This window comes from Nicotiana tomentosiformis, chromosome 12 (assembly GCF_000390325.3).
Source record: "Nicotiana tomentosiformis chromosome 12, ASM39032v3, whole genome shotgun sequence".
Lineage (NCBI taxonomy): Eukaryota > Viridiplantae > Streptophyta > Magnoliopsida > Solanales > Solanaceae > Nicotiana > Nicotiana tomentosiformis.
Window position 1 is genome coordinate 81,580,759 of NC_090823.1, and position 24,826 is coordinate 81,605,584.

The following is a 24,826-nucleotide window of genomic DNA, read 5'->3' on the forward strand; positions in this document are numbered from 1 at the left end:
TAGTAGCAGCTTAAATTTTTCCTTCCCTTACAATGAAGAAGAAAGGAGTTCCGAAGAATAACCCTAAAAAAGCTAATGTTGGTGATATTCTTACTTTTGATTTGGGTGTTTTCTCACAGAATTCACCCAAAAAAGTAGTGAAATCGGCACATGCAAAACTAGGGACAAAGTCCAAGCTTTCCCCTCGTGAAGCTAGGGCAGAAGCTCGAACAAAACTCAAGCATGACAGGGATGCTGGTGAAGCTTCGACATCTGCTAAATCAGTAAAGAGGAAGGGCAAAAAAATTGCTCGTAATGATGATTTCGTCGAATAAGTTATCCCCAAACCTGCAAAAAAAGAATCAAAGTTTTTCCTACTGTCAAACTTTCAAAAAAGAAGCAGGTTCAAAAATCACCTAAAACTATACCCAACAGTCATTGGAGAAGGTAAAATTTTAGTAGTTATAATTTTTTTTTTTTAAGTTACAAAACCTGTTCTCAGTCTCATGACTATATATATATATATATATATATATATATATATATATATATATATATATATATATATATATATATAGTATTTGTAGAAATTTTGTCTACATTGTGTATATTTGTTGTTGGTTATCAACTTTTCTATATTTTCCTCGAAATTGTAGGTTTCTTGTATATTATTCGAAAATATTTTATTACGGAATGTACTACATAATTTAGTTGATTTTATTATTTATTATTTGCTCTATTTTGTAGATGTTAGTTTTATTTTCTGTAAATAAATTATATATATTATGTGTAGTTGTTACTTTCTAAATTCTTGCTCTAAACATACTTTTATCAGTGCATTTGTAACTTCAATATAGTCAGTTGTTATATATATTTAATAATTTTATAACTTACTTGTATGCAATGTATTAATGTCTTTCTGACTGTAGCTAAATTGAAGTAGAATTGTATTTTTTTTTTTTTTTGTCTTCAAACAAGTTTTATTAACTTACTATTTCTTTTGGTGCAGAATCGAACATTTAGAGCCTATTATTCGAAATCATGTTGTTAGGGGATGCACTACTTGATTTAGTTGGTTTTATTGGTTATTAGTTGCTCTATTTGTAGATGTTAGCTTTATTTTCTGTTAACAAATTGCATATGTTATGTCTTGTTGTTACTTTCTAATTTCTTACTCTAAACATAATTTGTAGCTTCAATGTAGTCAGTTGTTATATATGTTTCCTAATTTTGTAACTTACTTGTATGTAAGGTATTTATGTCTTTCTGATTATAGCTAAATTATAGTAGAATTGTATATATTTTATTTTTTTGTCTTCAAACAAGTTTTATTAACTTACTGTTTCATTTGGTGCTGAATCAAATATTTTTTGCCCCACATGATGTTGATTATGGTATCACTAGGTTTCAGATATTATCCGACCCCTGTTGTTCCTGGCCAAATCAATGTGTTATTGTCTGAAAATGGGTTAAAGTTATTTAAGAAGGCATGTTTTGGGCATTTTCTTTCCCTGCCCAAAATATGTATCCAAAATCAGGCAATGCACCTTCTCATGAAGTATGAATTGAACGCATTCGCTTCTGATTTTTTTACAGCATAGATAAAGGGTGAGAGACTGAACTTTGGGTTGAAGGAGTTTGCCCTTATCACTGGCCTTAGATGTTTTACAGAAGTAACAGACTTTGGTTATACAACTAAGTATGACAGTAAAATAATGAGAAGCTATTTTCCGAACAAGGAAAAAGTTGAGAAGTCATACTTGAAACAAATTGTAACCACTCGTAGTTGGGTAAATGATGAGGATGCAGTCAAGCTGTGTATTCTCTATCTGATAGAATTCTTCATCTGTCCTTCAGAGAAATATAATGGTTTGATAGACCATTTTAGATTCTACTTGGTGGACTCGGGGTAGTATGAGAATTTCGCATGGGGTATCGAAGCTTATACACAATTGTTTCAGTTCGTTAGGCACAAGCTCAACCCTTCTGTGCATTTTTATCTCATTCGAGGTTTTGCACTCGCTATGCAAATATGGTTGTATGAGTGTTTCTCTACAGTCAACACTGATATAGCTGCAATGGTTGGTAATTCGATTCCCCGCATACTTAACTGGACAGCTAGTAAGGACAAGATATGGATATCTGCATTGGAAAATAGAATGATCAAACCATCATGGATTAAGGTAAATATTTTTCACTTCTATACAAATAATTTAATACAAATTATCTACACATTTAATACATATTATGACTAGGTCCCTCACTTTTTTTTCACTCAGTTCACCAACATGCTTGAAGCCCAAAAGAGCTTTCAAGAATGAATTTGCCAGACAAAGTTGAATACATCCTTGAAGAAGCTGAAACAAAGTCAGATCATCCGACAGATGCTCCATCTCCATTTCCATCTGGACATAAGCAGGCAATGTGAATAGATGACAAGAAAGATATTGTGAAACAACTAAAAAAATTAAGAAAAGATGTTGATAAGGTAACCTATTAAGATAATCCTTGCTGGTTTCTTTAATTTATGTTATGCAAATTATTTCTTTAACTCTTTCTATTTTAATACGTAGGTCGGTTCAGACCTTGGAACCTTCAAGAAAGACGTATACCTAATTCTTGATTTTTAGTCTTCTTTATATATATATATATATATATATATATATATATATATGTAAGCCTCTAATTGTCAGATATATTATAACAATTTTTTGTTCTTTAGGTTTTTCAAGAACTAGGTAGCATTCGATTGCTACTCAATGATTCCATCAAGTCTGTATTACAGGCAATTGATGCTAAGGTTTCATTCGAAATATATTCATTTTGGACAATAATTTTTACCATGTTTATGTGTATAATATTATTCATAAAGTACACAGCCTAACAAATTCCCAATGCAGTTTACTGGTAGTTCTATGAAAAATAGTGAGCATTACAAAGAAAAGAACAAACAACATAATGCGGGTAGTAGTGCTAAACCAGTGTTGACCAGCAGTAGTAAAACAAGTTTTTTTTTAACAATTATAACACTATTTGATGATAACTAATCTATATTATATTTACATTATATCTACAATATATCAACATATAGCCTATATTATCAACAAATAATCTGCATTATATTTTCAATTATTCTTTTAGATATAGGGCACATGTCTGACATTTAAAATGAGGAGAATGTTCCTGTGGGTGTTGACTTATCTTCCCAATTTTAAGGGGCATTGAAAGAAGAAACTGCAGGTATCAGTTAGTACATTTTATCTACATATTGCACAATACATATTACATCAGAGCTACAGGACAGTATTTAAACAAAATAACTACAATTTATCTACAGTGTAATTTTTGTTTATTACAAATGATCTACACTTTTATTAAGTTGAACACATTTTGTAGTTACAGAGAAGGAAACAGTGCATGTGGACTCTCCAAAATAAATTAACTACAATTTATCTACAATGTAGTTTATGTTTATTACAAATGATCTACAATTTTATTAAGTTGTACACGTTTTGTAGTTACAGAGAAGGAAACAATACATGTGGACTTTCCAAATCAGGATGCAAAACTTCGCATACAAGGAGGGCATTTAAATGAGGAGAAAGAGACTATGCCTTTGCAATTTCCCATTTAACAAGCTTTCATACAAGTTTCATTTTCCCAAAAGAACTAATGCAACCAACATACAATATTGTTCTTTTGTTTTAAATATTGTAGGTGAATTAGCCGACTACATCAATGTAGGTGATTCGGACAATGACTTCAGGTCTAGAAAAAGGGCAGTAACACTTGATGATTTTGAGCTTCGAGAGAACTTCTCACAGATTGTTAAGTTCGGAGAGGTAAATGAAGATGAAATAACCCCTGTGCATCAGGGAAGATGTCACGACCCAAAATCTCACCACAGGCGTCGTAATGACACATAGTCTCTAAGACTAGGTAAGCCGATTTCTATTATATTTTAAAGCCATTTTTTTTGAATTAAATCTAACAGCGGAAATAATTACAATACACAACCTTCCAAGACTGGTAGTACTGAGTCACGAACTCTAACTGAATACATGGAATGATCACAAGGACATAATATACAATACTGTTTGATTACAAATTAACAGTATAATAAAATAAAAAGGCTCCAAGAGACTGCGACGGCCAAGCAGCTCTACCTTGAATCCTTATGATCGCGCTTTAACTCTGCTCAAGTCTGATATCTTCAATACCTGGCTCTGCACAAAAATGTGCAGAAGTATAGTATGAGTACACCATGGTCGGTACCCAGTAAGTATCAAGACTAACCTCAATGGAGTAGAGACGAGGTACAATCAAGACACTCACTAATCTAATAACCTGTGCAATATAATATACAAAATAATAGGAAAAAAATAACAATAGGACAACATGGAACAACCAGTGATATGCACAGTAGACAACAAGAATACCATTAATATTACTCAACAATTAATAAACACAAGTACACCCAATTAAATCAAGTCCTTCAAATAAATGTCTTTCACATATAATTCTTCCAGATAACTCTTTTTCAAATATAATTTTCTCAAATAATTATTTTTCAAATATAATTCTTTCAATAAATCTTTTCAAATATAATTTCCTCAAATAAATATCTTTCAAATAAAATTCTTTCGTATAATACTTTCTAAGTAAAAATTCTTTCAAATAAATATTTTGAATACAATTCTTTCAATTAAAAAGTTACCATGTGACACCTCATTTCATAATCATAAAAATACGAGTCTCAACCCTTTTTCATATTTTTCGTAAACACGGGTCTCAACCCATTTTTATATTTTTACGGCACCTAGTGCCCGTAATTAAATCATCATATTTTTCCCAACACCTCGTGCCCTCATTTCATATCACAACTGCACGGACAATTCACGTGCCAATTATCATTATCATTTCATCAAAGTACCTCGTGCCCACATTTCATATCACAACTGTACGGACAATTCACGTGCTAATATTCTCATTATTTACTCACGGCACCTCGTGCCCACATTTCATTTTTATAATCCGCCTGACAATAGCCACGGGCTCTCAGTTTCAACATAAATCAGATTGTTATCAATTTACCAATAACAAGACAAGTTGCACACGGTATAGAAATAAACACAAGAAAATCACAACATCACATGAAAATTATCAATACCACAACCCCATATCATCACATATCGTCCCTGACAATAGCCACCCTTATCGCTCCTATTGCCACCCTTATCACTCCTATAGCCACCCTTATCGCTCCACCCAGACAATATCAATAGCCACCCTTATCGCTCCTATTGCCACTCTTATCGCTCCTATAGCCACCCTTATCGCTCCGCCCAGACAATATTCCAACAAACACAACAACAGTGAAATGCCACCCTTATACCCACATAATATCAACGGTGAAATGCCACCATTATCTCCCCAAAATAGTAACTCACACAACACAATAATTTACACGGAAAATTAACACGACAATATAATAAAATCAATTCATATCACAATTTGCCCAATAGCCACAACCAAATTCCAAAGATATAACAAAATCAATTAATTTCACAACATAGCCCAAGGCTCCACACAATGTATATAACACCCAAAACAATCAATAGAGATATAAATTACTCAGCATAAAGCAAAACCTTTATTAATACAAATTTAGATAATTATATTAATACTTATTCTTAAGCTCGCTTAAATTAATTATTTGCATAAGAAGATTCATATTGGAATTAATTTCCAAGAAATATTAAAACAACAATACTCACGAAATTTCATAAATATTTCAAGTAATAATCACATCAAATTATCATATAAAAACAAATTCAACAATAAGGATTTAGGTATGGCAAACAAATGATTTAATAATTTTTCACAATTTTCCAATTTACTACGCAATAATGCCTAAGACTTTATTTCAATGAATTTTGCACGTATAAGCCCGAATACGTACTCGTCACCTCGCGTACACGGCTTTTCACATTTCACAAATGGCACATAAGACTCAATGCCTAAGGGGTAATTCCCCCACTCGAGGTTAAGCAAGACACTTACCTTTTTGAAGTTAGGCCGATATTCCAAAATAGCCTTCTTGCTTGAATTGGCCTCTGGACAGCTCAAATCTATCCAAATTAATTGTATAACTTTATTAAAATTCATCGGAAATAATTTCGGATAATAATACGTCGACTTAAAATTTTATTCCAAAAACATCAACAAAAGTCAACGTGGGGGCCCGCCCCTCGGAACCCGATATAATTTCATGAAATCCGAATATCCATTCCGATACGAGTTCAACCATACCAATTTTATCGAATTCCAATAACAACTCGACCTCCAAATTTTAAACTTTCGTTTTTGGAAGATTTTGTAAAAGTCTTGATTTCTTCCATTTAAAAAAACGATGAATATAATCATAGATTCATGAAATATAATCACTTTAGGATATAGAACACTTATCCAAGTCAAAGTCTTAAAGAACTCCTCCAAAATCGCCCAAACACCGAGCTGCAAAATCTCAATCGAAAAATGGCGAAATGACCATTTTTGGTCCTTAACATTCTGCCCAGTTTCGCACCTGCGGACGAATTTTCGCACCTGCGTGCTCGCTTTTGCGAGAGAAATCTCACTTCTGCGAAGGCCACTGCCCAGTCGACCATCGCATTTGCGGAAGTTTTTCTGCTTCTGCGGGAATCGCTTCTGCGATGCCCCTCCGCTTCTGCGCCTTCTCTGCCCGCTTCTGCGCTTCCGCAAGTGCGGGATTTTCTTCGCACCTGCGACCACTTCCATGCCCTTCCATCTTCGCTTATGCGACTTAAATCTCGCATTTGCGATCAATTTCATCGTAGATGCGATGAAACTAGTGGCAGATTTCCAACAGACCTTTAAGTCCAATATTTGGTCCGTTTAATCATCCGAAACTCACCCGAGGTCCCCGGGACCTCAACCAATTATACCAACATGTCCCAAAATATAATACGAACTTAGTCGAGGCTTCAAACCACATCAAACAATGCCAAAATTACAAATCGCGTATCGAATCGAATTATAAGTTTTTTAATTCTTCCAACTTCTATATTTTACGCCGAAACGTATCAAATCAATCCGGAATGACTTCAAATTTTGCACACAAGTCATAATTGACGTAAGGGAGCTATTCCCATTTTTGGAATCGAAATTTGACCTCGTTATCAAAAATTCATCCATCGGTAGGATTTTTTCCAAAATCTTCTATTTTCCAACTTTCGCCAAAATGTGTCGAATTGTCCTACGAACTTCAAAATCCAAATACGAACATACGTCTAAGTCCGAAATTATCATACAAAGCTATTTCCATCATCGAAATTCTATTCCGGGGTCGTTTGCTCAAAAGTCAACTCCCCGGTCAACTCTTTCTATTTAAGCTTCAAAATGAGAATTTTTCTTTAAATTAAATTCTGAATCTTCTGAAAACCAAACTCGACCACACACGCGGGTCATAATATATATTGTGAAGCTTCTCGAGACCTTAATTCATTGGACAGGGCATAATTTCTTAAAACGACAAGTCGGGTCGTTACAGAAGAACAAGGGTTCCTGGAAAGCATGCCAGATCCCCCTCTCTCCCTTATTTCAGTTCTGGGGGAAGCATTTTTGTTGGACCTCCTACAATTTTTAACATCAAGCATCCATTTACTGGGGTTATTAGCGACGATGTTGATCTTGACTTGTTGGAAGAATTCAATAAGTGATTATATTTAGGTACCGACAAGGTTTCAAAGAGGTTATATTTTACAATATTTTTTATATTATCGAGTGCATACAATTTATGGATTTCAAACTTAAACTACATAATAATTGTACTTGCTGTGTCTTTAAATAAGAGGAAGGCGCCTTATACTTTAAAAGACAACCAGCTCAATCTGTTGTTTGATCTTGGAGTGGAGAAAGTTGATAAAACTGACTGGTTTTATACTTTGGCACATCCCGGGCAAGTACTCAACAACACGGTACACACATACCCTGGCAGAATTTAATGATTAGCTGTAATATTATGTTATTTTAGAAATATGTAGATTTTTTGTTTGAAAATTGTAGTTAAATTGTATGAAGCATTGAGAAATAATGAAATCTATTTTTTTTTTTTTGCAGCACATTGATGTTATTTTATACTATTTGAGGAAGTGAGGAAAGTATGGTCCTGAAAATAAAATACGATTTACAACCACTAACAGTATGTTCAAAACTAGAATTGAACAAATTTATGAGAGGTACATTAATGCTCCTGCCGATAAGAAGCTTGTTGTTGTCAAACCCCATAACGTCGTAGCGGAATACATATTGGGGTACCGATTACTTGCAAATATTGCGTGGGACAAAGTTGATTTTGTGATTATGCCCATAAACATTGTGGAGAAATTTCATTGGTTGTTGGCTGTGTTTGACATCACCGATAGGGTTCTATATGTTTATGATTCTATGGTCTCTTCACGAAATCACAAACTTGTTGAATCTGTTGTCGACAAGTTTGCTATTATGATCCCCCTCTACTTATCATGCACCGGCTTCTATGGCAAGCGTCCAGACATCAACTACAAGAACACAAAGGCATACATTGAAAAAGGTGTTACTGACCCTCTTGACATTCAGTGATTGGTCGGTGAGATACCCCATCAAAAAGAAGGATCACCGTATGTGCTGCTTTTCTTCTATCTATTTAACTAATTGTATTTTACATTGAATGCTAAAACTTTTCCCCTATTATTTTTTGCAGTGACTACGGTGTATACTTGGCGGCATTTGCAGAATATGTAAGCATTGGAAAGCTATCGATTTCAAAGGAAGACCTTTCTGATATTGATCAACACTGTTGACGCTATGGAGCGCTCCTTTGGGATTATGCTAGGAAAAAGCAAGAGCTTGGTGCAATTAGTGAAAGTGAGGTAACTGGAAGATTAGCAAGAAGAAAAGTTACACCAGCTGTGAACGAAAGAACACAAGTCCGAAAAAAGAAGAATTAGTTGCCCTTTTCAGTAAAAACAAAAATTATAGTTAAAGTGTTTAGATGTAGCTGGATTGTAGTAAAGTTGTAGACAAATTATTTATTAAGAAAGAGTCAGTTGTAATTTATTTGTAGTAGATTTGTGCTACAGTTTTTTTTATCTTTTGTGTTGTTATTTTGTCCATAATTCTACTACATAGAATAGAAAACATATGTGGCTTTTTCTTTGGTTGAAAGTTGTTAGTACTTGATCTCGATATTGGTACTATATAATTTCTTTACAGCATAACTATAATTATTTCTACAACTATTATACAAAAATACATAATCTATTCAATTTAGCAGTGTTGTTAGGAAAGGGTGAAAGTAATAAATAAACTCAGTATTTGAACAAAACAACTACAAATCAATTGCATTAAGAGTTGAAATCTGTTTAGCAAACATTCATTATACGAGACAATGTTTATTCAAATTAACAACACATTTACACCATAACTATAATTCTCCAGAACAGAACAAATACAACTTCATATGTCTTAAAGGACAGATTATCATCAACAGTACTCAGTAAAAAAAAACTTTAAATTTTATCAATTTTTATTTCCTTTTGGGAGCATTCATACAAGATCTTTTGTTATGCTCTTCTACTCCGCAGTTGCCACATGAAGCCTTGTACTTTTTTGCATTTACTTCATCATATGGTTTGTATCTTTGTTTTTGAGGTCTCCCTGGCTGCCTTTTCCCGGTAGGTGGCTTTACAACTTCTTCAGCTATATGTTGTGGCACATTCCATTTGCTTTCGTCAGGCAGTGGGTCTACTGGTATTTCATAAGTCTGCATATGTCTCTCGCTCGTGTAATAAGGAGAATAATAGATTTCATAAGGCTCAATCCTGTGCCTCAAAGCCACCAAAGCATGTGCACAAGGAAGTTCATCAAGCTGGAATTATCCACAACTACATCTCTTGTTGTGAAGGCAAACAATGAAGCGCTTCACACCATCTATCACAGTATGGATGTAATATGTTAAAGCCCTCACCTACAATTTCATTACAAACACACAACAATTTGTCAGCAACATATACAAAACAAAATAACTGCAATTATACAACAACTTTTCTACAATTAACAGTATATATTTAGTTTGACTAAATCAATGATCTGATGTTATTGGCTATAGCTTACTCTCATCTTTTGCGATAATGTCCTGTTGTCCTCAAACTCTTTGTTGTATTTTTTTCCAAGGTATGTGAACATACCCTTTGCATTCAATAACTTTTCATTAGTCCAATGTTCACGAAGAGTCCTCATGTACTCTAATAGTTTCACTACGGGCAGCTCTCTTGCATCTTTGGTTACCGCATTCAATGACTCTGCAATGTTTGATGTCATCGTCCACGTTCTGTTCACTGTAGCATGTACCCGAGACCATATTTGATAGCTAATATCGTATAGGTATGCTTTAACACGTGTGTCGATCTCTTCAATCTTTTACATTCTTTCATTAAATTCATCAAGCGTATATGATCGTGCCGTGGCAAAGTACAATTCGCTTAACTTTAGATGACCCTTCTAGAACTTTGACCTTACATTTGTCCAAATATGCCACATGCAAGCATAATGTGTCATGCCTGTATAAACAATAGATGTTGCCTTCAAGATACTCCTATTCCGGTCCGAAACAACACACATATTTGTTTTTTCACCATATGCATGTTTGAATTGCTCAAAAAATCACCTCCATGATGCGTCATTTTCTGAATCAACAACGGCGTATGCTAGTGGTAATATGATACCTATCACACATGTGGCAGAAAAAAATTCAATTTCTGTTATAAAACTTGAGAATATAAAAAATACAGTCTCGAAAACAACTTTATAATAATATTTTTATAATTAATCTACATTACCTGTTGCATCCATTGTGCTAGCTGTTAGCATGATTCCCATATATGCCGACTTCAAGAAGGTGCCATCAACTACTACAACTGGCCTACAATGCTCCCAACCCTTGATGGACGTACTAAGTGCAACAAATACATACAAGAAACAGTCATCTTCAGACTTCTGTAATTTCACTACCGACCCCGGATAAGTCTTCTCCAGAATATACAAATAACTCGGCAAACGACTGTAGGAATCAGCAGGATGACCTCTCAAAAATTCCAAAGCCTTTTCCTTCACTCTCCAAGCTTGCATGTATGTTAAGTTCACACCATGATCCGACAACATGTCAGTTTGTATGTCTTTTGGTGTGTATATTGTCTTATAATCCGCATATTTTGGCATCACCATGCTACCAACTACCATGGCAGTAGGTTTGCATTGTATGTATGTGTTGTCCATCTAAGAGCATGTGTGCAAGCTGTTGAATTTTCGAACCTTGAACAATGCTGATTCATTTATGCTGGTGGACTTGAAGTGCCACGTACAATTGTCACCAACACATACAAGGCAGTAGCTACAAAATAAAAATAATTCAAAAAATATTATGGAAATTGTAGCTGCAAAATACGAGGTCGTTTATGCACAAAACTTATTTTAACAATTTATATACAAAAAAACTACAACTTATACACAATATAAATTTGACAAATAAAATGTTCCTACCTTCTTGCACTAGACCTTTTCACCCTAAATTGAAATTTATTCATGACAGAATAGTGTTTCATTGCACTGACAGTTGTTTGCTTGTCTTGGTAAACTTGGCCTACTTCAATTACATTTGGCGTATGTTCTGTTATGATCATACTTTCATATTCCACAATTTCCGGAGATGTTTTCATATCAATCAACTTCACTGTTCTTGAAATTTCTCCAATTGTATTACAATTGCTTGACAATTGTACCATGTTAGTGTTATGATAATCAGAAGATCATGCACTCAATTAATAGTATATCAATTCAGACCTCTGTATATTCATGTGTTCAATATTTGACAGAATGCTGGTAGAGGCGTAACAGTTGAACTACATTTGTTATGTAGTAAAATTGTAGATAATATATAGAAAAATTATAAAACACTTGAAATTGAAAAAACATCAGCATTGGAAATCAGAGCAAACCTGCAATTGTGCTCGCATTCGACATACTGCATTCCAAATTGAAATCACACACTGTTATACACAACAGATACATTCCTAAGTTTTTGTTTTCCTTTTTCGTCTCCATATACACTCGAACTCTCATATCGCTCCGAATTTCTATTGGAGGACAACGTTCATTGATAGTGTATTTGATTTCGATAATTTTTGCGGAGGTATCGATCATTAGATGCTCTGCAATTGCAGAATTTAATTGACTATAATTTGAATCGTCATTGACTACAATTCCGTCAACATCAAAATCTTTGTATCTCTCAACGCTATCTCACCGACCATTGAGGTGAAGCAAAATCGCTAATTTTGATATTATGTCGCGAAATTCAATTCAATTGTAGCTAATTGTTTACAATTGTTTTGTTTAAACCCTCTGTTTATGAAAAAATAGAGAAAACAAGAGAAAACCAGAGAATAGAAGGATGCGATTATAACCAGTGAAAATCTGCGTAATAGAAGGATTATACGAATATGTTGCCTTCATAATTGGTGCGACGATTGCGTCAGTAAAATCTCTAAGCGATCCCAAAAATTCCGCGTCTAAATAAGGAAGACTATCGCAGGAAGGATTCTAGTTTAAACAAGTGTATAGATTTTGTAACTAAATCGTGTTTAGGTCGGGTAAATTCAAAAATATGGACATTTATCGTAATAAAGTTTCAAATAGTGTATATGAACGGAAAAATTGATGAAGCCTGTGCATCACACGGCCCAAACATGTTACTAATACATAAACCATAAGCTCTCCGTAAAATACCTATAACATGACTCTTTCTTTACAATATGCGTAGTATCGTATGACTTTTTCCTTATAATATGTGCAAAAATAATACATAAGTATGGTTCCCTTCCAACAACCAATCCTCATTTACAACATCTCTGATCTAAAAACTAACTTGATGATAGAGAAGGAATTTCTGGTTATATGTTGCAACTGCATGGGGTATCAAGAGTTCAAGAAAAGAACCGCAATATGGTGTTTAGAGACTAAACAAACCAAGTTCACTGGCTCATTCCTTCTTGAATGTCTATATGATGACGGCTTCCAAAAAATTCCAGTCCTATGAGATCTGTCAAACCATTTGGGACACCACACAATTACCACCAAAGGCTGCAACTCTCGGTATAAATCTTTGTACATGTTTGATTCCTGAAAATCAAAGCCAAATTTCAGTAGGTTTGGTGCACCATAAGGCAACACTACTAGAAATTCGCTAAAAACCGACCAAAAATACCGACCAACATTGGTCGGTTATGGCAAATTACCGACTAAAACGCGACCATTACGGTGTGGACAGTGTTTTGATGGTCGGAATAGCTTACCGACCAAAGTTGGTCGGAAATTACCGACCAACTTTGGTCGGTATATTAAAACGACCATCTGACAAGTTTAATTACTTACCGACCAACTTTGGTCGGAAACATATTTTATTAATTTAATTTTATCGACCAAAATTGGTCGGTTTAACTAAATTATATTTTTTTTATTAATTATTAAAATTAAAAAAAACCGACCAACTTTGATCGGTAATTGAAAATATATATATTTTTTAAAACTAATTAAAATTAAACATTACCGACCAACTATGGTCGGTAATCTCAACAATGCAAGCAAAATACCGACCAAAGTTGGACGGTAGTGTTGAATTCTGGGAATTCAATGTTTATTAACCGACCAACTTTGGTCGGTATTTTGGAATAATTTATTTTTTTTATTAAAAACCGAACAACGTTGGTCGGTTCTGGGATTAATTTTGGCATAAAATGCCTGTTTTGGCAGCTAAACCACCTGCCAGCATACCAATACAATAACACAACAACAACAACAACAACAACAACACAACAACAACAACAACAACAATAACAAAAATACAACAATAACAACACAACAAAAACAACACAACAACAACAACCAAAACATTCAATAAATACTTTAAAACTAACAAATTAAAGTTCAATTGAACATAAAAATCCAAAACCAAGTTAAAACTAATTACAACTAGTTCAAAACTGGTTCTATTTGTCTAGTTCAAAGTATATAAAAGTCAAGGGGTGTTTTGTACAACATCATCATCACCGTCTGATGAACTTTCATCTACAAGACGATATAGAGAACGGTCTTGTGGAGGACGGGAAGCACGATCACGGGGAGGACGGGAGGAACGATCACGAGCAGGGCGGGAGGAACGATCACGTGGAGGTCGACCCTCTGGAGATGACTCACGAGATCGGGGCAACGGAAAAGCTCCACTAGATAGGAGAGTTCTGATCTGAGCTTGCATGCCAAGGAATTGAGCATCTCTAAGCCTTTCTCTTTCCTTGGCCGCTTCTAGCTCTGATGTGAGCTTTGTCACTATCTCCCGCATAGCGGAGAGGCTCTCCCTATTAAGTTGCTCGCCTTGCGAGGAAGTCCCTATTCCTCACATTCCACACTTATAGCGATGGAAGTTTTTAGTAGGAAGCCCGTATACCTTCCCCCATTTTAGACCGCCAACAGACTCCAACCATATTCTTTCAGCATCCTCGTCCGAAGGTTGGGTTGGCTCACCCGATTCACCAGCTAGATGACTACGGATGAATTCCTCCACGTTACTTTGGTAGCGACCCTATATTATTTTAAATTAAATCAGTATTTCAAGTTGTTTATAAAAGTAAATTATAATACTTAAATAAAATTGAAAGCTTATATATGCAGTCGAGGCCCGGTCCTCGACCCACCTATCTTGATCCCCCTCTTTCTTTTTCTTCACAACATGTGTCTCCTTGAATAGCTCATCATGACTCATTGGACGCCCATACTTCTTTTTCTGAAAATAAATTAATTTAGTTAATAAACAGAATAGATATACTTAGAAAAGTAAAATAATTTAAGCAATTACGTACCAATCTTCTTTTTATTGTCCCTAGGCTGATCGCACCTCCAGTGTGCAAGGAGCCTCCCTTCTCGGATGCGCGAGCTTTCTTTCCTTTTTCGCTCCTCTCTAAGAACTCTGCGGTAAGCCATTACCTTTGCAAATCATTCCACAAATTCTCAAGTAACCAGTCAGGCCTCTTGTTCTTCTTTCTAGCATCCGAGAAAGCATCCGCCAATCTCTTGCGAGCTTTATGATGAAAATTTGTAGCCACTTCCGCGCTATAGCGGTCTTCCCATACACACTTGCTCTGTATTTCAAAAGTTAAATATTAGATGGAAACATCATAAATATAAATTATTAAACTGTTTAAAAGAACATTTATACCTTAAATTGATTGAAAATTTGCTCCTTCAGTGAGAATGGGCAATCAGTCCAAGTCGCATAAGGGCCATCATAAAGCTTTCTGATGGCATTGGTGATTATCCTCGTAGTCTTATTACCCGGCCTGAACCTGTAATTTAACAATAAAAACACATTAATATCTTAGTAAAAATGTTACAAATCAATAGACGCAAAAATAATGAATAAGACTTACCCATCACCCTCAGGGACTATGATGATCCTGCCATATCGATCATAATGCACTACCTCGTCATCACCATCCGAAGCATGTGTATCAGAGGCATGTGAAGACGGTGTAGGCGGGTCAGAGCTAATGCCTCCCAGGCGAAGGCCTGCAATAGATGGAGTCGATGATGAAGATGGTTGCGATCCCTGTGACTGCGACATAGCTGGATGCGACCCAAGTGGATGTGATACCGATGGCTGTGACCCGAGTGGCTGTGACATGGGTGGATGCGATCCATGTGGCTGTGATATGTAGGGATGTGATCCATGTGGATGTGATGCAGATGGCTGTGAGGCAGCTGGACTGTATGTCGGACGTATAGTCCTGTGGCCCTGTGATGGAAGACTGGGTGTCTGAATGAAGGTGTACGGCTCGTGATGCTGTGGCAGCTCAGTATAGCCGTGTGGTGGAGGATAAGACATAGGCATCTCTGAAAAGGGTGGACAAGAGGGAGTATTATTTTCTACCCTCCTCTTTCCCTTCCTACCCTTTTCTCGACCCCGAGAACTAGTAGGGTCATTGTTACCTTGACCCTTGCCTGCCATCTGCATAATATAATACACATTTAGATTGAAACATATAAGAAACTAGCTATAAAACGAGAGTGCTTTAAAAAACTAACTTTTTAATCCTCATCGACGTATTGTTCCTCGTCCGAGAATTCTTCGTCCTCACTTGTTTGAGCTTCATCAGTTGATTCCTCGTCCTCATTTTCTATAATTGTTACTTCATTTATATCAATTTCTTCCAATATGCGTTCAGGATGTTCCAAATCATTTTCTAACTGATTGTCCACTATTTGGTGAATATTGGAGATATCGTTTTGATATGCAACATCTAACACATTCTCGACTTCCACCCTACCTACAGGCTTAGTTTTTATTACAACCCACCAATCGGACTTATTCCGCCGCAATGGATAAGGAGCATAATACACTTGCCTAACGTTATGTGCAATTATGAAAGGATCATAGCGATCATACTCCCTCGTATGATTAACCTCAATTATGTTGTATTGGTTGTGTACTCTTGTACCTCTTGTTGGATTTGGGTCAAACCACTTGCATCTAAAGAGTATCAATTTCTTATATGGCCAACCTGTATATTCTAGTTGTAATATTTCTTTGACCACACCATAATAATCAATATCTCCAACTTGGTTGCCATCACCACCTTGAACCCACACCCCGCTGTTGTTGCTATTTTTATTTTTAGAGCAATCCTCTGTATGAAACTTATAACCATTCACTACGTACTTAGACATTGTTGTGACCTGAAGCCCAGGTCCCCAAGATATATCTTTCAAAAATTGATTTACACCATTATTTGGATTATTTACCTACATAGAGTTAAAAAAAGTCATAAGTTAGCACAACTTATGAATCAATTTTTATACATTCACCACATATGTATATATATACACTTACAAACTGTTTGAACCACGTATCAAATCTCGTATATACAACATCATAGCCAAATTGACCCACGAAGTGACTGTGACATATCAAATATTTTTAGTAGTTGCATCAATATGTAGTCACAGTAAATTTTACATTTTGATAACTAATAAATCAATACTTACTTGAGAAATGGTACAATTTCGGGACAATTTAGCATCACATGAAGTTTAGCTGACTTGTACTCCATATCACTCAAACTTCTCTTTCTAACATCCTTAGAACATCGGCCTGGTTGATTGAATATGGACATTGGTGGATATAATGGATCATTCACACATTCGACCGTGTGCCTATTGGGCCTATTCCTAGAACATGGCACGTTACTCTCAAAATAATAAGAACAAAAATGTGCAGTTTCCTTTGCAAGATAGGCTTCGCATATAGATCCTTCAATCTTATTCCTCTGCTTAACAAATTGTTTGCATTTGCCAATTGTCCTACATAATCTCATGTTAGCCAATAACATTCAAATAAAATAGAATATTACATCAAACTTATAATATTACCTCTCAAAGGGATACATCCATCTGCATTGAACAGGCCCTCCAAGTCGTGCCTCGTGTACAAGGTGTATTGGAAGGTGTTCCATCACATCAAAGAAACTACATGGGAATATTTTTTCCATCTTAGTAGAAATTACAGGGATGTTCTGGTTCATCCGAAGTAGGTTTTCTTCCCTTAATGTGGTAGAACACAAGTCTTTGAAAAACAAACTAATCTCTGTGATGGGTTTCCAGATTCTTTCAGGCAAACCACAAAATGCAATAGGCACTAAGGTCTCCATGAAAATATGGCAGTCATGACTTTTCAAATGGCTCAACTTCCCTACCTCCATATTTACTTTTTTTCCAAGATTCGACGCATAACCCTCAGGCATCTTTAATTTCGTAACCCAATCACAAATTTGTCGTCTTTCCTCCAAAGTGAATTTGTAACTTGCTTTGGGCTTGAACACCTTACCATTGTTTGCTGTCTGCAAGTATAATTCAGGCCGCCTGCAATATTCTTGTAAGTCCATTCTAGCCTTCGGGTTATCTTTTGTCTTACCTTTAACATCCATCACTGTGTTGAACAAATTATCAAAATAATTCTTCTCAATATGCATGACATCAAGGTTGTGTCGGAGAAGATTATCCTTCCAATAAGGCAACTCCCAAAATATACTCTGTTTCGTCCAATTATGATTAACACCATATCCGGGGAATCTATAAGGTGGAGCCTCAGTAACTTTACTGAAGTTCTGGACCCTCTCCCAAATTTCCTCACCTGAAAGTATCGGAGGTGGAGAATCATATTCCACTTTATTCTTTTTGAATGCATTTTCCATCCTTCTAAACTCATGATCATCAGGCAAGAATTGACGGTGACAATCAAACCATGATTGCTTTCGGCTATGTTTCAAAGTGAACGCTTTACTATTTTCCATGCAGTAAGGACAAGCTAGCTTCCCAGCAGTCATCCACCCAGACAACATTCCATACGCAGGAAAATCATTAATAGTCCACATTAAATTAGCACGCATATTAAAATTCTGCTTGGTTGATATGTCATATGTTTCAACACCATCATACCACAATTGTTTTAGCTCATCAATCAAAGGTTGCAAATATACATCAATCAAACTTTTCGGATTACGTGGACCGGGGATAATACAATTTAAGAATATATATGGACTAGTCATACACAACTCAGGTGGTAGATTATAAGGTGTAAGAAAGACAGGCCAACATGAATATGGTATCGCAGATATAGAAAAAGGCGTGAAGCCATCGGCACACAGACCTAACCGAATGTTCCTTGGTTCACTAGCAAAATTTGGATATGTCCTATCAAAGTGCTTCCAAGCTTCTCCATCTGAAGGATGACACATAACACCAGGTGGTCTTCTATTTTCAAAATGCCATCTCATATGAGGAGCAGAACTCATCGACGCATATAACCTCTTTAACCTAGGTATAAGAGGTAAATAATGCATTGCCTTGACAGCGACCATATTCCCGCTGGAAAGCCTCTTGAAACGAGGCTTTTCGCAAAATTTACAACTGTCTAAAGTTGCATCATCTTTATAATATAACATGCAACCATCTTCACAACAATCAATTCTCATTGACGAAAGTCCTAACTTAGAAACCAATCTCTTCGCCTTATAGAAATCACCAGGTAAGTTGATATTAGGGTCAACTAGTTCACTCATAAGGTCAATGAAACAGTCCATGGCTGCTTGAGAAATATTCCAATTAGATTTGATACTTAGTAATCTAACTGCAACAGACAGCTCAGAGTGCGGACTTCCTTCACGTAGTGGACGACTAGCTTCCTCTAACTGTTCATAAAAACGTTTTGCGTCATCATTAGGAGTTTGTTCAACATTTTCATTGGGCTCACCCCCAAAAGCATCCGCAACCATATCCTGAATTCTAGAATCAAGATTTGTATTCTCCACCGACCTACTACTTTTACCAACAACCATGTTATGAAATATCCCACGGCTACCATCGATCTCTCCATGATTAGTCCACACAAAGTAATTCTCTATAAACCCCTTCCTATAAAGATGAAGCTTAACTTCCTCCGATTTTTTAAACTTCATACAATCGCACCTGACACAAGGGCACCTAATTACTCCTTCACTTTGGTATGGTGGAAGTGACATTGCATGTCTAATAAAGTCATCAACCCCTTCTACAAAATCCTCCCGCAATCCCCGCCGATTAGGATAATTTCTATTGTACATCCAAGTACGATGTTCCATCTATACAAATAAAATAAGAATAAATTAATTTATTCTACAATTATAAATTAATTATATCTTTTTTAGTTAATTCAAGATAATTATTTTTTCCTAATTACACCAATTTATATCCTAAAAGTTCAATTAATATCCAAAAGGTCCAATTCATATCTTAAAAGTTCAATTCATATCCTAAAAGTTCAATTCACAAGAACAAATCCTAAAAACTAAAATTTCAATTCACAAGAACAAATCCTAAAAACTAAAATTTCAATTCATATCCTATGAGTTTAAACATAAACTAACTAAACTAAAGAAATTCAACCCATACCCTAAAAGTTCGATTCACAAGAATAAATTAATTTATTCTACAATTATAAATTAATTATATCTTTTTTAGTTAATTCAAGATAATTATTTTTTTCTAATTACATCAATTTATATCCTAAAAGTTCAATTCATATCCAAAAGGTCCAATTCATATCTTAAAAGTTCAATTCATATCCTAAAAGTTCAATTCACAAGAACAAATCCTAAAAACTAAAATTTCAATTCATATCCTACGAGTTTAAACATAAACTAACTAAACTAAAGAAATTCAACCCATACCCTAAAAGTTCGATTCACAAGAATAAATTAATTTATTCTACAATTATAAATTAATTATATTTTTTTAGTTAATTCAAGATAATTATTTTTTCCTAATTACACCAATTTATATCCTAAAAGTTCAATTCATATCCAAAAGGTCCAATTCATATCTTAAAAGTTCAATTCATATCCTAAAAGTTCAATTCACAAGAACAAATCCTAAAAACTAAAATTTCAATTCATATCCTACGAGTTTAAGCATAAACTAACTAAACTAAAGAAATTCAACCCATACCCTAAACTAAACTAATTCATAAATAATTGACTAATTAACAAAACTAATTAGTTAATAAAACTAATTAACAAAACTAATTAAAACAAGACCTAAACCCTAATCTTCAATAAAATGCAATGTTCAAATAATTGAAACACTAATCAATTGAAACTAATTCATAACTAATTAACAAAACCTGGAAATAATAAATAAATGGGTTGTAATTCAAACCTAGAATTTGTAGGAGATGGAGAAGGAGATCGAGGGGCGGCAATGGCAGTGGCAGCGGCGACGGCGACGGTGAGGGCTGGACGGCGAGGGGGAGGCCTGGACGGTGAGGGGGAGGGGCTGGGAGAAGGAGAGAAGGGAAGGAAGAAGAGGGAAAAATTTCAGAGAAATGGGGGTTTCCCCCGTTTTTCACTTCTCTGATTTTAGAATTACCGACCAAAGTTGGTCGGTAATTTTGGTCGGTACATTAAGTGCTGGCCGTTTGACCAAAAACCGACCAACTTTGGTCGGTTTTTTTTTAAAAAATTTAAAATCTTTAACCGACCAACGTTGGTCGGTAATTTTAAATATAAATTCTTAAATATTATAAAATATTTTAAATAATAAAATAATTATTAAAATTTAAAAAATTGGATCCAAATTACCGACCAACGTTGGTCGGTAATCCAAAATTTTCTTGTCTGACCAGCTATTGACCAATTTACCGACCAACGTTGGTCGGTATTTTGTTTTAAAAAAATGTAAATATTTTTTTTCCCCAGTTTACGTCCAACCTGGACGGTTTTTGGTCGCATTTTTTGACCGACCAACGTTAGTCGGAAATAGTTGGTCGGTTTTTAGCAGATTTTTAGTAGTGCAATAAGCACTACCTATATCTTTTACACATTCAAATATGGAAGAAGTTAAGAAGTTCTCTTCATCTATACCTGCTCTGACTTATTAAATATGTTTTCTTAACTAAATTAAAGCACCTGATATAACCAGAATAGAAGCTTTTTATCTTTTGACAAGTAAAATGGGACGCTTTAGCTTTCAACCTTAGAATCACTCTACACATTAACCAAAACATGTCAATACAAAGACATAAAACTGAAGGAAGCATGCATATATTTCCATCTAATTAACGCTGTTCAGAACATAGTTTTGCATTAGCGCTGTATAAGCCGCTCAGCGAATCCATTTCATGCATGCATGGACATATAATAAAACAACATTGTTTTACAAACCACAGATCATCAAGAAAAACAAAAACAGAAGTTACTCTTGAGCAACAAACTCTCTGTTTGATAATATTACTAACTCTCTGTTTCATATATGATATACAGAATATTAGGAGTTACTCTTGAGCAACAAACTCAAGGTTAATTAAGAGCTCTTCTATTTCCTTCACATCTTGTTAATTTCTCCCATTTTTCAAAACTTTACCTAGCATTAACATTTTTCTTTATTTCTATTTGTTTGCTATCGTTAATGTTTTTTGGATTGTCAAGATGGAAAATATCTTAACACTATCAATTGTATCTAGTTGGACCAATATGAACACAGGAAATAGAAGCTTCGAGAAAGTATTAGATCAAATGCCAAATTTTCAAAGTTCAAACTTATCTCGTCCAAGTCACACCTCAAATTGGGGTTGTGAAGCGGTCGATTGCAATAATAATACTCAACTAGGAGTCGGGATCAAATCCACAAGGAGCGTAGATGGGATTAGTGGTATGTATTTGGTCTAAGCACGTGAATTGTCTAAGTTGCACTTTCACAAACTTTGTTTTAATTTTACTTCTAAAATTATACTAAGGATTGCAATTGAAAAATATGAAACTAGAGAATAATGTTTTTGTTGTTGTTTTTCAAATATGTAAAAGGTCTAGGGCTGTGACTTCCACCTAGGTGTTTGCCTAATGGGTTGGGAGCTTTATAACGAGTTTCGTTAGTCGGGGTGTATTATAGCAATCGACACTCAAATACTCTCTCGCTAAGGGAGTGGTTTTGCCCAATTTGGCTTTCTCAAGTCCAAATGGGTATAGAACTAAACAGTTGACAAATTGCTCAAGTCGGATTTTACTATCTCTAGGTTCAACCCTTTAATTGGGACTATCAATCTCTTGATTTTATCCCAAACTCTTGTTAGCCAAGTTTTTCTAGACTAAGTCTCTCTTTCTCAAGTAGAGACCAAGTCAAATAGGCTTGAATCAATGTTTGCGACCATTAATTCTACAATTATAGCAAGAACTAGGCTAAATAATACATATGCAACCATAAACAAGCCCTAAATCAAACACCCATTAGGTTCCCACACTAGGGTTGGGTCACAACCTGACCATGCCCAACTATGCCTTATAAAAAGGACTAAGCGGTCGCTGCAAAAATAATCCGGTTCAAGAGTCTGGAGTCAAATCCCACAGGGAACTAACCTATTTACTACAACTTTTAGTATCGCTAATGATAAGCTCAGACAATTTTCAGAGTTTAAGATTTTATTTGATAATTAACAGAAGTTATTTAACTAAGGAAAAATGACAATAAAAACTATCAATAAGCAAGAATGAAGTTGAATTCAAGGGTAAAAGAATCTAGGGTTATTGATTTCCCCAATTATCAAATTAATTCCTGACACGTTAGCTATAATCTCGCCGTAACACTCTATAAAGATTATGAGTTCTTGCTTACTGTACTTATATCTCGATCAATTACGATAATTTACTAGAAGTATTCTCTCGAACTACTCTAGTTGATAATTTGTACAACTTATAAATATCACACCAAAGCTTCGTTATCTCTAATCCCGCTTTTAAATTCAAGTAATTAATCTCTTAACTTACTCGAAAGTGGCGTTGTTCAACAACAATCTAATCAAGTGTTCTTTCTCAAGCAATACTAGACAACTAGACACGATTAATCAAGGGCCCTTTCAATTAATCACAAGAAACACATAGTTGAACAATTATAGAGTAAAAACAGCTCAATTATATCAACACGTAATCAAGACTTCATCCAACAATTAGTTTCATTAACCCTAGATGACGGGTTTAGCTACTCATACTACTATGCACGATTACAATATAAAAAGTCATAACCAACAATGGAATTAAGAAGAAGAAGATGAAAAACTCGTAGGAGAATTCTCTGTCTTGTTCCTTTTATGTTCTTGCCTCCAAAGTTCTTCTAAAAATAGAGATACCCTCTTTTTGGGCGAACTGGGTTTCATATAGGTCAAGGTTAGTCTCCTCTCAAATTACAAAATTGGCCTTGGATGATTTTTCTCGGAAGCACGTGCACGACCGTGCATCAACCACGCATCGACCGTGCACTTTGGCCAGTTTCTACCTAACATGCGCGGCCTAGTGCGCTGCCGCGCATAGACCGCGCACCTGGAGGATTTTCTGCAGCATTTTTTCTTTCTTCTTTTTAAGCGCGCTAACCTCCAATTGGCCTTTAATGCTCCATATTAGCTCCAAAACACTCTTTAACGTCCTCATAGCCCGGAATTGCTCCTGCAAAGCATAAAGTTCTTAATTAGAGCAATTTGTTATTATTTAACATTCAAATATCAATAAAGTACAGCTAAGTTAGAGTGCAAATAGTAGCTAAACTACATAATTATAGCCGCGCATAGACCGCGCACCTGGAGGATTTTCTGCAGCATTTTTTCTTTCTTCTTTTTAAGCACGCTAACCTCCAATTGGCCTTTAATGCTCCATATTAGCTCCAAAACACTCTTTAACGTTCTCATAGCCCGGAATTGCTCCTGCAAAGCATAAAGTTCTTAATTAGAGTAATTTGTTATCATTTAACATTCAAATATCAATAAAGTGCAGCTAAGTTAGAGTGTAAATAGTAGCTAAACTACATAATTATAGCCTTCTATCAATACCCCACACTTAAACCATTGCTCGTCCCCGAGCAATCAAACCACACTCTACAGAGGCCTAACTTCACTAAGCGACTTCCTTAACTCATCACACCAAGAATATTTCACATAGATTGAGCACAGTAGTATAACATCTTCACCTCAAGAGTTGACTCCCACGCACTACGCAATATTCCTAACTTACCCACTTACTCTAACGCAGAGGTCAAGAATTACCTTTCCGTCATGAATCAAGTGCCTGCTTATAACAAAAGAGACTCATTCCATAATCAATAAAATTCACGTACAATGAGGGACTTCAAAATAGACAGAATTCACTCACCCTCAAAAACGATATTCTTG

General features: G+C 35.2%; 1 protein-coding gene across 1 annotated transcript; it reads right to left on the reverse strand.

Moving 5' to 3' along the window:
* Positions 1-9,565: 9,565 nt before the first annotated feature.
* On the reverse strand, positions 9,566-11,313 carry LOC104099067 (uncharacterized). Its single transcript, XM_009605954.2, has 6 exons — positions 10,878-11,313; positions 10,706-10,763; positions 10,514-10,598; positions 10,153-10,455; positions 9,950-10,006; positions 9,566-9,907 (listed from the first exon to the last, which is right to left on the reverse strand). The coding sequence occupies exons 1-6, from the start codon at positions 11,311-11,313 to the stop codon at positions 9,566-9,568; spliced, it is 1,281 nt and encodes a 426-aa protein (XP_009604249.2).
* Between the last annotated feature and the right edge of the window lie 13,513 nt (positions 11,314-24,826).

What these genes read in the sequence shown, in the direction of transcription:
- LOC104099067 (XM_009605954.2), bottom strand. Translation starts at nt 11,313, where the DNA reads ATGGACAACACATACATACAATGCAAACCTACTGCCATGGTAGTTGGT. An exon ending in TAGCACAATGGATGCAACAG is followed by an intron (nt 10,764 to 10,877) that starts GTAATGTAGATT and finishes CATGTGTGATAG; the next exon opens with GTATCATATTACCACTAGCA. An exon ending in CATCTAAAGTTAAGCGAATT is followed by an intron (nt 10,456 to 10,513) that starts GTACTTTGCCAC and finishes AGAATGTAAAAG; the next exon opens with ATTGAAGAGATCGACACACG.